Source organism: Protopterus annectens, chromosome 7.part0 (assembly GCF_019279795.1).
Source record: "Protopterus annectens isolate FY-2018-M chromosome 7.part0, PAN1.0, whole genome shotgun sequence".
Classification (NCBI taxonomy): domain Eukaryota; kingdom Metazoa; phylum Chordata; order Ceratodontiformes; family Protopteridae; genus Protopterus; species Protopterus annectens.
Window position 1 is genome coordinate 394,589,181 of NC_056739.1, and position 14,803 is coordinate 394,603,983.

Genomic DNA, 14,803 nt, shown 5'->3' on the forward strand with positions numbered 1-14,803 from the left:
CCCACGTTAATGTCTGGTTTGGAACATGTGGCTATGGCCGTGTTAACATCTAGTTTGGAACATGTGGCTATGGACACTTTAACGTATAGTTTGGGCATTTCTTTCTGTGATTATTTGCTTTTCATGGAAGACAGTTTAGATGCTTATGAAGACCACTGTTCTGAGTAGCATCTTAGGCTTAACTTAATAGAAACCCCCTTCATCTATATTCATTCACAACCAATCTTTTGTTTAGTCCTTTATAAGGAGATAAATTGGTTTTATGGTGATAATCCAAACATGATTGATTTTTCCAGTTAATCAGAGGTTTTGACTAGCCTAGTTTTGGATGTGTAAAATTTACTTCCTCTCTGCCTCTCTTAATGAAGTCCTCTGGAGATACTAATGCATATTCAGCCTTGTCTACAGCCTTTCTGTCAACTGTCTGAGGCAGCTTCTGGGAGTCAAGGGAGAACTTTCAGTTTTATGGAACTTGTTTTTGCCGTTGCTCCTGCCACTTCATTCTCTACATTAGGAGGCAGTTTGGCTTGGATGAATGAAAGTCCATCATGAATTAAATAGTATATTGGTACATTTGATAATTCCACTTGATGATGGATATGGCAGGATACTGGGAACTTGTGGACATAGATTTTCAGAAACAAATTTTGCTAAAATCAGTACACTTTCAACTTAAAGCCAGTCTGCTGAAAAGTTAAGATACAGTTGTGCCTCATAGCCTGCTAAGTAAACTTGATGCTATCTTTTTTTTGTCCTGCCATATTGCCCTTGGAAATTCAACAGCTAGAGCATTATTTGCTTAGGTCACCTCATTTCTTGGGCCTTAGGCATGGTAATCTATGTGGACAGTCAGTTATCTGCTTCATTCTGTCACTACCCTCAAGTGTCTTGGCAAGACTGGACAAAAAAAAATACGACAGTACCCCATAACCCCATTTCATGGAGCAATGGATCTCTACAATTGGCAGAAGCTGAACATCACTGTTTGTTTTTCCCTGACTACTACCACTGACATCTGAAATTTCTGGGAGATAATCAGCTCACACATAACTGCAGCTGCTGTTATACATAGCTGTTATACATAGCTGTTATACATAGCTGAACCAAACTTGTTTGAGGTGGTTATTTTTAACATTTCACTCCTTGGAGTGATAAAATAAGATGCTGCATTGTCCACTGAGCCCAATTAAATTCTCCTTTGAGATCAGTCCAAATACTACCACTTTTACTTGGCAGCTTGATTGTAAGAAAATGCACCTCTCAACTGAGACATAGTTGGTTCTCCTGGTGTCCTGTGCCAAGCCCCATCTGCATGTCATTCCCCACAACAAATCCTCTCATACTTGTGGACAACAGAAGTCATCCGCCTGTACCTGATGAACAAAGACACTTGTTACATCTTATACCACACACAATTTGCTAAATGCAAAATGATCACCATCTGCCAATTTCACTTGTATATTGCATAGGTACATATACTAAACAGGTAATATGGTTATATAGCTACACATTTTATTATATAGCCCTGAATGTAACTAGTTTTAGTAAATGCATTTAGTACTAGCTGTTTTTGCAGTAGCAATGATGGTGTTCCTTTAAATGTGCAACAAGCAATCATGAAGGTAGTGCATTTGACTGTTAAGCACTGTATTTAAGGGATGAATGTTTCTGACTAATAGTATCATCTGAAGAAGCAGTCTGTGCAACTGTGAAAGCTTTTAGGTTTGGATTCCGTTAAAGACGTTTTATTTTTATAATTGCTGGCCATTGTTTTATTCTGCGACATTTTATGCTTTTAAAATACTTCGTTGACAAGAAGCCTTATTTGGACTCCCAGTTATTAGCCTATAGTTTTCTTTCAACCCTATTACAAATGGCCTTGAAAGTTAGGGATAAACCATGACTCACCAATACCAGCACCAAGTTGGTTGTGATGGTTAGTTTCCACTTCTCCGGGAGATAAGAATTCTCAAACTCCTTGCAGAACAATAAAATTTCAGTTCTTGCAAACACAAACAAGAAATTTGTACTGCTTCGAACTTGTACTTCATTTATTTATTTTATTTTACTTTTGTTAACCGGGAAAGTCCGACTGGACACAGGTCCTTTTTCAGTGGAGGCCTGGGGAGAAAAGCTCCAGATACAGTACAGATTAGGATTTCATTACATCTAATACAATCAGCATGCAATAGTAATACAATACAATCCAGCATGCATTAGTCAAATATTAACTTCATTTTAACAGTACAATATACAGGCATATTATAGACTCATTTCAGCATGTGGTAGGCAGCGCTACACATTTTGGTAGTTCATTTCAGCATGTGGTAGGCAGAGTTTTACATTTTTGGTATTTGGTTAATAAGCAGTACAATGTCAAATATTAACTTCTTGCTATTAGGACTATATACAAGTTTGTTTCAGAGTCATTTCAGTATATTGTTGGCAGAATTTTACAGTTACTGGCAGTACGTAAATCTGCAGTACATTGAGAGATTGAGAGTAGTACAGTATTGGGAAAAACAGTACAAGAGTTTTATGTAGCAGTGGTGGATGTATGTTGTGTATCTAGTAGTTTGATGGATTAGAAGTCACATGATATCTGAGAGAAAAGGAACAAAAGGTTTTAGTAGGAGTACATTAAGAAAAGTATGTGTGCTTGGGGTAAGCAGGTCAAACTTGCATGACTAGAGGTAATAATAGGTGATTATCAACAGATGCATTCCCGCATTTAGCAACAGTGCAGTGGGTTGGTTTAACCTGGGGAGACACAGGAGCAGAGCCAGTTGTTTGTAAAGTGGCTTTTGAGGAGGTTTGTAAATTGGAGGGGAGAGCTTGTAGCAGTGATGTGATTTGGGAGTTGATTCCAAACTTTGGCTATGGTGCAGGCAAAGAGAGATTACCTGCATAATTTTTTTATGTTTGATGACATTTAAAAGGTTTTGGCTACTGGATTTTAAGGTTTTGGTGGTTGTGTAGGGTTGAATTAGTTGCTGTAGTGATGGGATTTTGTCGGGCAGGTAGTATAGCTTGTGTGTTGTATAGAGTTGCTGAAGTATCAGTTGTTGGGGCAGCTCAAGCCAGTTGAGTTGCTTTAGGGCAAGACAGTGATGGAATCTATGAGAGGTCTCAGTAGCAAACTTGGCAATCTTGTTGTAACAAGATTCCATTTTGGTGAGTTCGGAGTGGCGAAGAGTTGTCATTGCAGGGGTGGCATACAATAGGACAGAAAAGAGATGAGTCCTTGCAATTGTGGATTTGGTCTCCTTGGTCATGAATTGTTTGCTTCTATAAAGGAGATCCAGTTTTTTGTTTACTTTCTTGATTGATTGGGCTATGTGAAGGTCAAATCTGAGGTTGTTGTCAATAATTACCCCTAACAGTTTTGTGTGTGATGTTGGAGTGATTGTGATGTTATCTTTAGAGACTATAGTTAGATCATTGCATTGCTGAGGTGGTCTACCAGGGCCAAATATGACTAGGTTGTTTTTTTGGGATTAAGAAGGAGTTTTATGCTGGAGAACCATGTTTCTTCTGAGGTGAAGTTTTGTTGAGTTATGGTTTGTAGTTCATTCATATTAGGGACGGCACATATAATAGTGGTGTCATCTGCATATTGTACTACTTTGGCAGAGAGTGAAAATGTTGCTATCTGGTTTGTGAATAGGGAGAACAGTAGAGGACCAAGAATGAATCCTTGAATGACATCAATGGAGACTGGTAAGAGAGAGGACAACTGGTTTTGCCACAGCACTGCTTGTTATTGGCCTGATAGGTAGTAACTAAACCATGATATAGTGGAAGAGTGGATGTTAAGGGTAGCTAGTATTTCCAGAAGCCTGCTATGTTTAACTATATAGAAGGCTTTAGATAAGTGTAGAAATATGGCAGACACGAATAGTCCCTTGTTTCTGTAGTGATTAACTAAGTTGGTAAAGGATAGTAGTGCAGTGGTGGTGCTGTGGGAGGGTCTAAAGCCGTGCTGAGAATGGGATAGCAGGTTATTTGTTAAGAGATATTGCATTAGTTGAGAGTGAACTATTCTCTTCAATATTTTTGATAAAGGTGAGAGAGTTGCTATTGGCCGGTAGTTGGTCAGCTCTCGGGATTTGCCTCCCTTGTGGAGTGGAATTGTGTGTGATACTTGCCCACAAAGTGGGTACAGTGGATTCTATTATGGACCTATTTATGAGGATGGATATGGGGTAGGCTATGGCATCAACTGTTGTCTGAAGGAAGTCAGCAAGGAGTTTGTCTGCAGCTAGTGTGGTTGTGGATCATGTGTCTTTTATTTTGAGGCATCCTTTTACTGAAAGACACACAACAAAAACTGACTTGCCCTTTCATTTGACCTCTTTCCTACAGTCCAAGATACTAAACATTTCCCCCTTCTTACTTGGTTACTTTTTCAAAGTAAATATAAGACAGTACTTGTCATGTATATGCCGCACATTAACAAGGTTTCTGTGGAATTTACTGCCTTTCATAGGCAAGTGCCATAAAAGCAAAAGACAAGGAATGTAGAATCATAGATACAGTCAAACCATTTCAATGAATGTTTCACTTCATTTACTAGAGGACTTCATCAAAGTATTCAACCACAGACACACACATCTTAATGTTTAAATCAATTTATTCATGCATACAATTTGTGTCTAATGCTACTGCTGATATTGAAATTAATGGGATCTTAATTAGCTTCCTTTGCAAATTCATCATAACTCTTCTGATGGTTAGCAGCAGTTGCTCTAAATCATTTAAATGCATTTGTATTACTGCACATTTGGTTTCAGATACAGTAATCACTGAAATACCATGGGACTAACAAAATAGGTACAGTGTGTATTATATAGTTTAGTAAGCTAAGGAATGCTAGTCTCACAAAGTATGAAAATCTCATCTCACCATTTTATTACTACATTTTAGAGTATTATATAACAGTGGAAATGATTTAATTATGGACTGTAACCACACCTCTTAAACTCTTAGCACAAGAAATCTGGACAAGGCCTAAAATAATGGGAGAACAAAGGCAGAAAAAAGGGACAAATTATAAATATTGCTCTTTTAAACTTAGAAAGTAACAGGTTTTATGTTAGCATAGACTTTTTGAAGGATATTATACTTGAAACTCAAACATATATCATTAATTAATGAATTCAATCATCATTTTAAGAGGAAAAGACCACAAACATGAGGCAAAAATCTGGACATTCTGTGAAAATCTGGACAGTTAAGAGGTATGACTGTAACAAATTTATAAAAAGGGAACACCGCTTTTTTAAATGTGATAAGCAGTGCAACCTGAGCCAAAAGTGCCTAGGATGCTGATGTATTGTTACTGCATGTACATTTTTGGTTTTATCATAATTATGGTAAATGAACTGAAAAGATGGAGTCTGAGTAAACCTAAATGAATTGCCACTGTTTGTAATAAAGTGCTTTTTAATAAGCCAAATAAAAGACACACAAGGAACTGGCTGATGAGGGCTGTTCCAAGTATCAAAGGTGCTTGAGCCATAAATACTAGAAACTGTCTCAGGCTCTCCTTTAGAAACTGCAGTGTAGAGTTAGCATTATTTTAACATTTGCAGGAGCTTTGCTTTGGATTTGTTTTTGCCTTACTTAGCAATTAATGATGTAATGCATTTCTGTCCCACATAAAGTAATTTCACCCAGCAGTTAAAAAAATATTCAGGACTTTGTGCTCTTATCTCATCAAAAGCACAATTTTACTTCACAAGTTATCAACTGCATTTCCCAGAATGCTCATTGCAGCCTGAGAAAGAGACTGCTTTGCTTTTTTTCTGCTCAAAATCAAGTAGTCTTATGCATAACTTTTGTACAGGCCAAATACTGACTCAAGTGAGCCACACGTCTTAGGAGTCTGAGCTTTGCATATGCCTCTGTTGCAAACACAGTAATTAGCCTAGCTATTACCCAGGCACTAACCTTTGCACAAGCAAACTTTGTGTTTTACATGGGGAGCGCTACTGTTAGCGTTTGTTGAGCTGTATAAATGCTTGTTTCAAGTGCTCCTTCCTAATGCTAACCTTTGTGTAGATTCAGTCTGTAAATGAGATGCCTCACTCATAACCTGGATCCAGGAGTCTTCGTCTTCTTTGTTTTCTGCACTGAAGAAATAGGTTCGAATCCCTGCGTGCTCCACCTGAGAAGAAATGGCATGCCCATTACAGCCAGGCATTTCCACTTTTGAATACACTGTTACCTGTAAGTGAGAAGGAACAGAAAGATCAATCTGTTGTACATTTGTTGGTTTGAGGTCCTCTTCCTCTAACAACACATTATATTACAATTACATATGGTTTGAACTTGAACAAGAAATAAGTACAGCCTTTGAAGGTTCCACATTTAGACGTTAGTTGCACATAGTCAGCACTCCTGTAGTTAAATTAAAAGTAGTGTTTTGGTCCAATAGCTGGACGCAGCATAAGAATCTTAAAGTCCTCTATAAGCAGTGTGATTTTCCCCCCTCCCCTGGGTTGCTACAGTACACAGTGACATCATTTAAATGGTGGGAAATTCTTTACTTTAAACAAGCAAATTGCCTACATTTACCCACATATGGCCTTCTTTAACTTTTCAAAAATACAGTATACATGACACCAACAGATCTGAAAAGATGTTGTTAGTTTAAACGATTATCAGTGTTTTGCACATTTAAGTCAGCTCAGCTGCTGACAAATATTTGGGTTTGACTGTCTGTTAATATGAGCATGTAGTCTGTGTCAGTGTTTCCTTAACACTTTACAATCAAATAATCTAACAAAGCACTGGAAGTATTCACCAGTTCTGGTATTTGAACCTGGTTTTTCTTGTGTGCGCCTTACTTTGCTTGTTAATGATAAGCATCAATAGGACAGGAGATGACAGAGGTATGATTGGGGCAACAGCACACAAAGGGGAGGTGAGTACTTCCTGACTGGGGGGGATACTGTACATGCTAGAACTCTGCTGTACATGTAGACAGTGTACAAAGAAAACGAAAAAAGGCACATCTTTTACATAATTTACTATGATTAGATGTACTTCCAAGTTAAAGTTTTATTCAATACATGTATGGCCTCTACTCTTCACAGGCTAACTTTTCATAGTTCTCAAACCCTTGATCTTGTACCATCATAGCAACAGAAACAAATCTGAAATGTAAAAAAAAATAGTTTTAGTAAACATGAACATGCAGACAAATACAAATGTTAGAAACACAAACACAAATAGCAGACAAATACATGAAAGTATTAGCAACAAACATACTAAGGACACAACTACAGACATTAAGAATTAGCTGTCTAAGAGGTCTTACTGATGAGTGGAAGGATGAAAACACAAATGGCACGACTATCAAAAGAATAACAAGACAGCAAAGAGATGTGGCTGGTCAGCCTGTCAGCAGGAAATAAACAATAAGACTAGAGGGCAAGGACGCAGGTAATATGAGTGATGGTAAGTCAAGCTTATGCTGACCCATGAGACAATTGTGATGGACAGAAGGGACCATAACAAGTAAGTAGGGTTCAATTGTTCTGTTGGATGCATTTGTGGCAGAAAAACAATGCACCATTTGGTCTTACACCATTGTTAACAATTAAAGTTAAATATAAATACGATGAAGGTAGAAAAATACTACAAGAACATTTGAAAGAACAATAATCTATACATCACAACTTTTCCATTAAAATATGATTTTGTATGTAGCCCTGGCTATATCTAAAAATTTGTTTTCTAGGGTAGAGGACTGAACTCCATGGACCTTTTTCAGACTCAGCCCACAAGTGACGTCTGGCTAAGTGACTTGTTCAGTGTCGCACAATTCAACAATGGAGGCTGAGGGAATCAAACCTTGCACCAATGGACCACAGGAAACGGCTTTACTTCACAGTGGATCTGCTAAATACACATGCAGCACCATAGAAGAAGGCACATATCCCAAGGAATAAAAACAGCAAAATGAGTGGTCAAGGGCTTTAAGAATAATACTGCATGAACAGAATGTTCCATATGGACATGGCTGTGTAAGCTTGGCATAAAGCAAACATACTGCAGGTGCAGTCAGGTATCCACACCAACTGTTCCATATGCATTTCTTCTTTGAGCTTTCAATAGCAAGTGGAGGAGTTGATCTGTAGAGGGGGCTTCCTTCCGGCTGCAACTTTATGCAGGTTAGCTACAGTAATGGCATGTGGATCATCACAAGATTTTATTGCCATGTTGCTATCAGAATTATCATTCATCACAAGGGCTAGGGAACATTTTCCCTGAATAAATTCAAATTAATACATACATACAGCATCCGACTTTTTCTTGCCCTTTAGGCAATTTGTCAGTAGCTTACCTGGCATTACTAGGGTTTGATAATGTGGTCTGGTAGGTTAAATGCCTTTACCTTTAGAAATTCAATTTCGTAGAATAACAATTTTACAACTTATAAACATTTTTTCTTAATTGTTGAGTGAAACAAAATCATGATGAACATTGATGGAATGGTGTCCTGTGGGTTAAATATTTCAGCTGTCAGGCCAAGATATTATTCACTGACCCACAACACAAAGGTTTTCCCATGAGATGATGGTTCAAGTCTGATAATGAAACAAAAAAGCTTAAAATTACTTAAGTCTTTTGTTTTGCTTTACCCATCTATCAGATGATCTGGTTTCAAGTTCTGCAAGAGTACACTGTTTGATCTGATACACATATTACAATGTTATCTGGTTACTTTGTGTGTACTTTACTATCAAGATTAACCAAAGAATGTCTTGTACCTAACTTTTAGTTTTAGTAAAGGTATGAAGAACATAAAAAACACGTTAGTTTACATATATCTTAATACTCTATGCTACAACAACATTGACGATCACAAATATAAATCTGATAGAAAAAGAAGAATTAACATGAAATGCCTTTGAGATGACATCATGCACATTTATACAGTATTCAAGCATGCAGTTGAAATGGAAATGAAAATACTACCTATTTGAGTTCATGTTGAAATTCAGACAGGCACTTTGGAGAACACTCCTGCTCAGGGGTCCTCGTACAGAAGGAAGAAAGACAGAGAATAGGTCAACCAGCCACAGGGCCACCAAAATAAACTAGTAGTGGACAGATGAAAGATTGGGATACTGCTTACATAAAACAAAAGCTCTGCTGGTAACACTTGTTTAAGCTTCTATAGTTACTTTGTAAAGTACACTGCTATTTCAGTACAATTACATAAATCAAACAACTAACTACGTTACAACTGTTTTGAAGACATACACTGCCTACTCTACAATTTCAGTGACACGGTAAATGTATGACTATTGTATTATAAGGCCCATTGCTGGGAGCATACTCAGCAAGTACCTGTATGAAAATGAAGCTGAAAGGAAGGACTGAAATGAGGCATTTCCTCATAGTAATATTCACTGAGTTCGCATTCATTTTCAGTAACTGCCAGAAGCATATGTCCAAGAAAAAAGGCATAACAAAGCATGCATTAGACTGAGTTAATCTCATACTTGGATATGTTGTACAATTTATAGGACTGCACAGTACATTAAACATCTTACCTAAAAATGTGTTGGTAACAGTATGGCATACACCTTGGGTATATAACTGAAATAACAAAATGGATCCTTTTTACCTTTAATTATCTTTTCTTTAACATAACTTTCAGACAGGTATATTACTCAAAAAGAATAATAATGACCAAAACTGTCTTTGGACTACTGAGTCTCACTTTTATTTTTGTCTCTTCTCTACAAACTGCTTGCATCCTATTGCTTAGGAGAGACTCGTAAGATGATGTGCTTTCTCCAAAATCCCAAGTGAAAGGGCTATGTGCAACACAGCAATAAGTAACTTGACACTGGTAACCACAGTAATCACTGAAACAGTAAAAAACAAACACACTTTCTGGTAGACTCCCCCAAAAATAACACATACCTTTTAATTTAAACAACCAAACAATTGTAGAAATCGCATCTCTTGGATAAAGAACTGTAGGTCATCCCACTACTTATTTCGTTTCACCTTTTGTGCCTTGCCACATTTTGTTGTCATTCCTCTGTTGTTGTTGTTTCATAAGCCTGTGGAGATGTTTTTTCCTATCATATTCATATCTGTCAGCTATGTGTAGCTATTGCTTTGTCCTTCTACAGCATATGCACACAGATCATCTCTTATTCTTTCATCTTCATTAACCCCTGTGCTACTTCTGCTGTCTACCCAAATGAGCTTTTGGTCTTCTCTAGCACATTCTGAGATATAGGACACATTCATCCCGGCATAGGTTCAAAAGTAGGCAATTACATTTCCTCAACAAGTCCCATGCCCTTCCCCAAGAGCTTTCCTGTTTTATACACTCCTAATTCCACATTCACTCCACTTTTTGCACTGCCTCTGACAAAGGGGACTAAATTAATAACCATATTTTGGCTTTACCCTTTAGTAGCTAATTGCACTTGAGATTTTTCAAACCATTAAGGAATCCTGGATCATTACCTCATAAAAGCAAGACAGCTAGTTTTGTATACATCACTAAGAACTACAACCACCAAGATCACATGATAATGAACAACCTTCATCAGAACATACCCGTGCATATGGTGTATTGCCATTTTTCAGTTTTATGCTAATCATATATTTCTATACTGATCATATATTTCTAAACACAGCACTCCTTGTGTGCTTTGCATTTTTCTGCAGTCTTCTCCATGAAGAGGAACTAGATGAAAAGCCCCAAATGTGACCTTTCAGTGCGGTCTGCCACTTGTGACTTCTGTGGCTGCTCTTTCTTACACTGATGCCCAACTCAAAACATATTACCTGAGATTAGAAGAATACCTAAGTTGCCCAATAAATCTTTTTTTTATTTTTTTTTTACATGACTGGACAACAGAACCTTCCTGTCCCCACAGGCAAGGTGCTGTCACTCCCATGCCTCACCCATAATATAACAAACTTCTACTGCCCTTTTAGTCAACTTGCCAAGCTGGCATAAATAAAATCCCACACATGTACATTATAAATATAAATTTAGGACCAGATAGCTGACTTAATCCATGTATTTTGGAGCTGTAAATGTGTCTATATACTCTGGAACTCTCTCAAGGTACAATTACAAAAAACAGGTTATCAAACATCAACATTAACTTGGGAATTCACTCTATTACACATTCTCCCACCCAACACACTAAGAAAACAAGCAAATACACTTTTAGCAATTTTCCTACTAATGAAACTGTATATAGCTTTTAAATGGCTAGATACGATAAATATCTCTTGGGAGGGTTTTAAACAAGTAGCTATACGACACCTTTTAGCTCATAAAATAGTAATAGATAAAAAAAAAAAAAAAACATGAAATCCAGAGAGATTTGGGAACAAACCTTTAATATCATATTAGCATAATTCATCACACAGCAACTTAGAAATACACTATAATGGAACCAAAGAACACATACAAGTTCAGATATTAAATAATAACTTGGATATTACAAATGTATATACTGTCTATATAACTGTGGAACTAACAGTGAAAGCATCTATGTACATAGTGTAAATAGATATGTTGTACGACCTATATCCTGTGGTATTTGACATCAATGTATAACATATATATATATATATATATATATATATATATATATATATATATAGTCATGTTGTAAGACAGTTTTTATTTGTGACATTTATTAATGTAAAAATAAAAATAAAAATTATTGAAAAAAATAAATATAAATTTAGTCAGCTATAACTGGATTACTTTAGTATAATTTACTAAATAGTCTTATTAGACATATTTATAAACTGATTTTATTTTTATTAATTGAATTATTAATCAGTTTAGGTATTTTAACATTTGTAGCAATACAAGTTTGTTTTTGATTCCAACTTCTTCCAAATGCTCACTGTCAGACATAAGTCAAATCTGTTCATTTCTCTCTCTCTACTCACATCTGCAGCAAGAACAAAAATGTTAAAATAAGAAAAAAAATTATTAAGAACAATTGCAGAATATCATATTTTCTATTAAGGCTGAGGGACTAACAGTCTAGTCCTGAATATGGAAGCAAATAAGTTTAAGTTCCAGCAATACTAATTATTCAGTTCAGGACCCAAGGAAAACATGTGCTCTGATTTTTCTAAAGGTATATCCAGATAAAGTAGAAGGAACAAACTGTATCTGTTATGCAAGAATAAAAACAATTGTGGATTATTTTTGCTTAGTAGTAGTTTATGGAATATTAAGAATCGTTGAAATAGAATTCATCAGCATTAGGAAAAATCTATATATAATTCTAATATCAAAAAGCTTAGCATCTATGAACGATTTGCATTTATGTGAACCACTCACTTTCCTTCCACTCATCAACAACTATACGATCCTCACACATACATGTACATATGCACATGTACACTGTACATACTTATGGTTTTCCTTTCTAAGAGGCCCATCTGGGCATAAGGCCCATCTTTAGTGAAGGCCTGGGCAAAGCTCTACAGACAGTGACATTGTGTAATTTTATAACCCACTTTGGTGAATACCACACTGCTTCTATACAACTGACTTAACAGAAGAAAATAATGCTTTAAGTAAGGTGATTACAGACACACAAAGAAAAGAATATATTCTTTGCCTTTTGACTTTTCTCGGTTAGGGGTGGGGATGGGGTCACCACAGCAGAACAACAGTCTGCAGAAAGATAAACAAACAAAAACACAATCTGGAGTACTTAAAAATTAAATATAAAAATAAACTAAACACATGACAAAAATCATGTGACAACACTTTTGTCACACAATTTGATTGTATGTTTGTATTTCATAATTTTATTACATAATTTGCATTACAAAAAGGGTAACTATTGACAGTCTTGCTAATCTGAAGTCTATTACGAGATCAAAGCATTTTCTGTTTGATTTGTTTTTACACTTGCATCAAGAGACTGATTCCTTTAACACTTACATGACCTTACATGACAGAAATAAAACAAATATGGAGATATCCACTTACAGTTTTTTATATTTAATATATTAATCATAATAGCTAGAAACATTTTTCAAATGATGTACTAAAGTTTTGACTGTTTTCTTATGAATAATTACAAAAGAATTGGTAAACTTTTATGATTCTTAGCTGCAATACAGTACTATAATGTTTTCATGTTCTCAATTTTTGTGACTTAACTGCAAAAAGGTAGAAATCAGCAACAGCATTTTTACTGCATTTATGAAATAGTTAAGTTTTTGAAAATAAAGTTTGCAACAATAGTAACAGTGGAGTGTATAAAGTGTTCTAAGAGTTTTTGCATTTAGTGTCACCATATGATTTAATGCTTGTTGTGTTTTCTATTGGTATATCTTGTGAAAAAAGTAAGTTTCTAGCATGGTATTATTTGATGAATTCATGGTAGAAATATTTTATACTGGGGTGTAGGAATTTGTAATTATTGTATAATAAGTAATAGTTTAATTGGTAAGTAGGAAGATACAATGGGAAGTTTCTAGTAAATGACAGAGAAAGAATTTTGCCATTTTATTGCAAGTCTTTTTGAATTTAGTAAGTTATGGAACTGAAATTAACCACTATCATTTACCCTTCTCTTACCTCACTATCCTTAACTGCTTTTTAACAAGGCGCCTCGCCTTTGTAATTGACCTATGTTTTTTTTATATGCTGCTGTTATTTTTTTTTTCCCAAGATGTAATGTATCTTTATATTGTATTAGAACTCAACTATCTTCCTTTTTTTTTGCATTAACAATGTTCATATGTCTGTATTGAAAAAATTGCTTGAAACCACCACGATATAATCCAAGTAGCATTTAATGTAGAAGATAAAACAGGAACAAGCGCTTTCACGCAAACAAGTTGCGCTTCATCAGGTTACAATCTTATAAAAACTTACATTGTCTTTTATAGAACAACCAATATCACAATTATCCAATTAATTAATCAATCTAGTTGTGATTAATGAACATTTCCAAAAACTCATTAACAATAAAAAGTGAAATAATAATGCTTTTCACTACCTGACATATTATTTAAAAGCAGCCCAGTGAAACTATTTAGTATGTCAATAAGTAAACATTTTTGGAGCTTTTACATTCGATAACATTGAATGCTAAAGAGCATAAATATCCTGAATACCGGCATAACGCCTCATTAAACCTATTCAGGAAACAATGCCCATATTTGGGAAAAAGGAAGTAATCCAAAGTGCAGCTTTACTCATCAATCTTAATGCTTAACTAAGGTGCAGTCTCCGTGACACAATGTATCATTCATTTCCAATGAAATTAAAGAAATCATGACTTATTCTGTCGACCATCATGAAATGATCTATGATGGCCGAAACATAATAACACACAAAATATAATAACAGTGATTAGCAGTAGCCTATAATATAGAATGGATATTCAATGTAAATACCCATTTCCAATACAGTTTATCTATTGGTATTTGTGTACATCACTAGTAATATACAGAGAGAGTTCATTTCATCCCACTATGCTGTCTGAGAGACTTTACGCAAATAAGATTTTGCAAATAAAGCAATCTAGCAGTAAGGGATATCTGATGTTTACGCCATGGTATCTCATACAACCAAAGGCAAAGAAACATTATGTTAATTACATCAATAACCACGGCAAAGGTTTTATCGTACAAACGCTACAGCCAAAAAGGTTCTATGACAAGAAAAGATAAAAATCACCATAAGTGACAAATTCTATGTTCACGAAAAACATATCTTGTCAATCAAAGTACCCAGTGTCTAAGTCACATGTATCCCTGTTAA

At 35.6% G+C, this 14,803-nt stretch overlaps 1 protein-coding gene across 19 annotated transcripts in view; it reads right to left on the reverse strand.

The window, feature by feature from the left end:
• Nucleotides 1-14,803, reverse strand: part of PLEKHA6 (pleckstrin homology domain containing A6) — a 1,822,600-nt gene that overhangs the window by 370,747 nt on the left and 1,437,050 nt on the right. For 17 of the 19 annotated variants that reach the window (XM_044076969.1, XM_044076965.1, XM_044076964.1 and 14 more), the window contains one exon: nt 6,054-6,229. In XM_044076969.1, the coding sequence (XP_043932904.1) occupies nt 6,054-6,229 (176 nt within the window). The remainder of the gene's footprint in view (nt 1-6,053; nt 6,230-14,803) is intronic. The other 2 variants (XM_044076983.1, XM_044076971.1) reach the window with 1 other exon arrangement.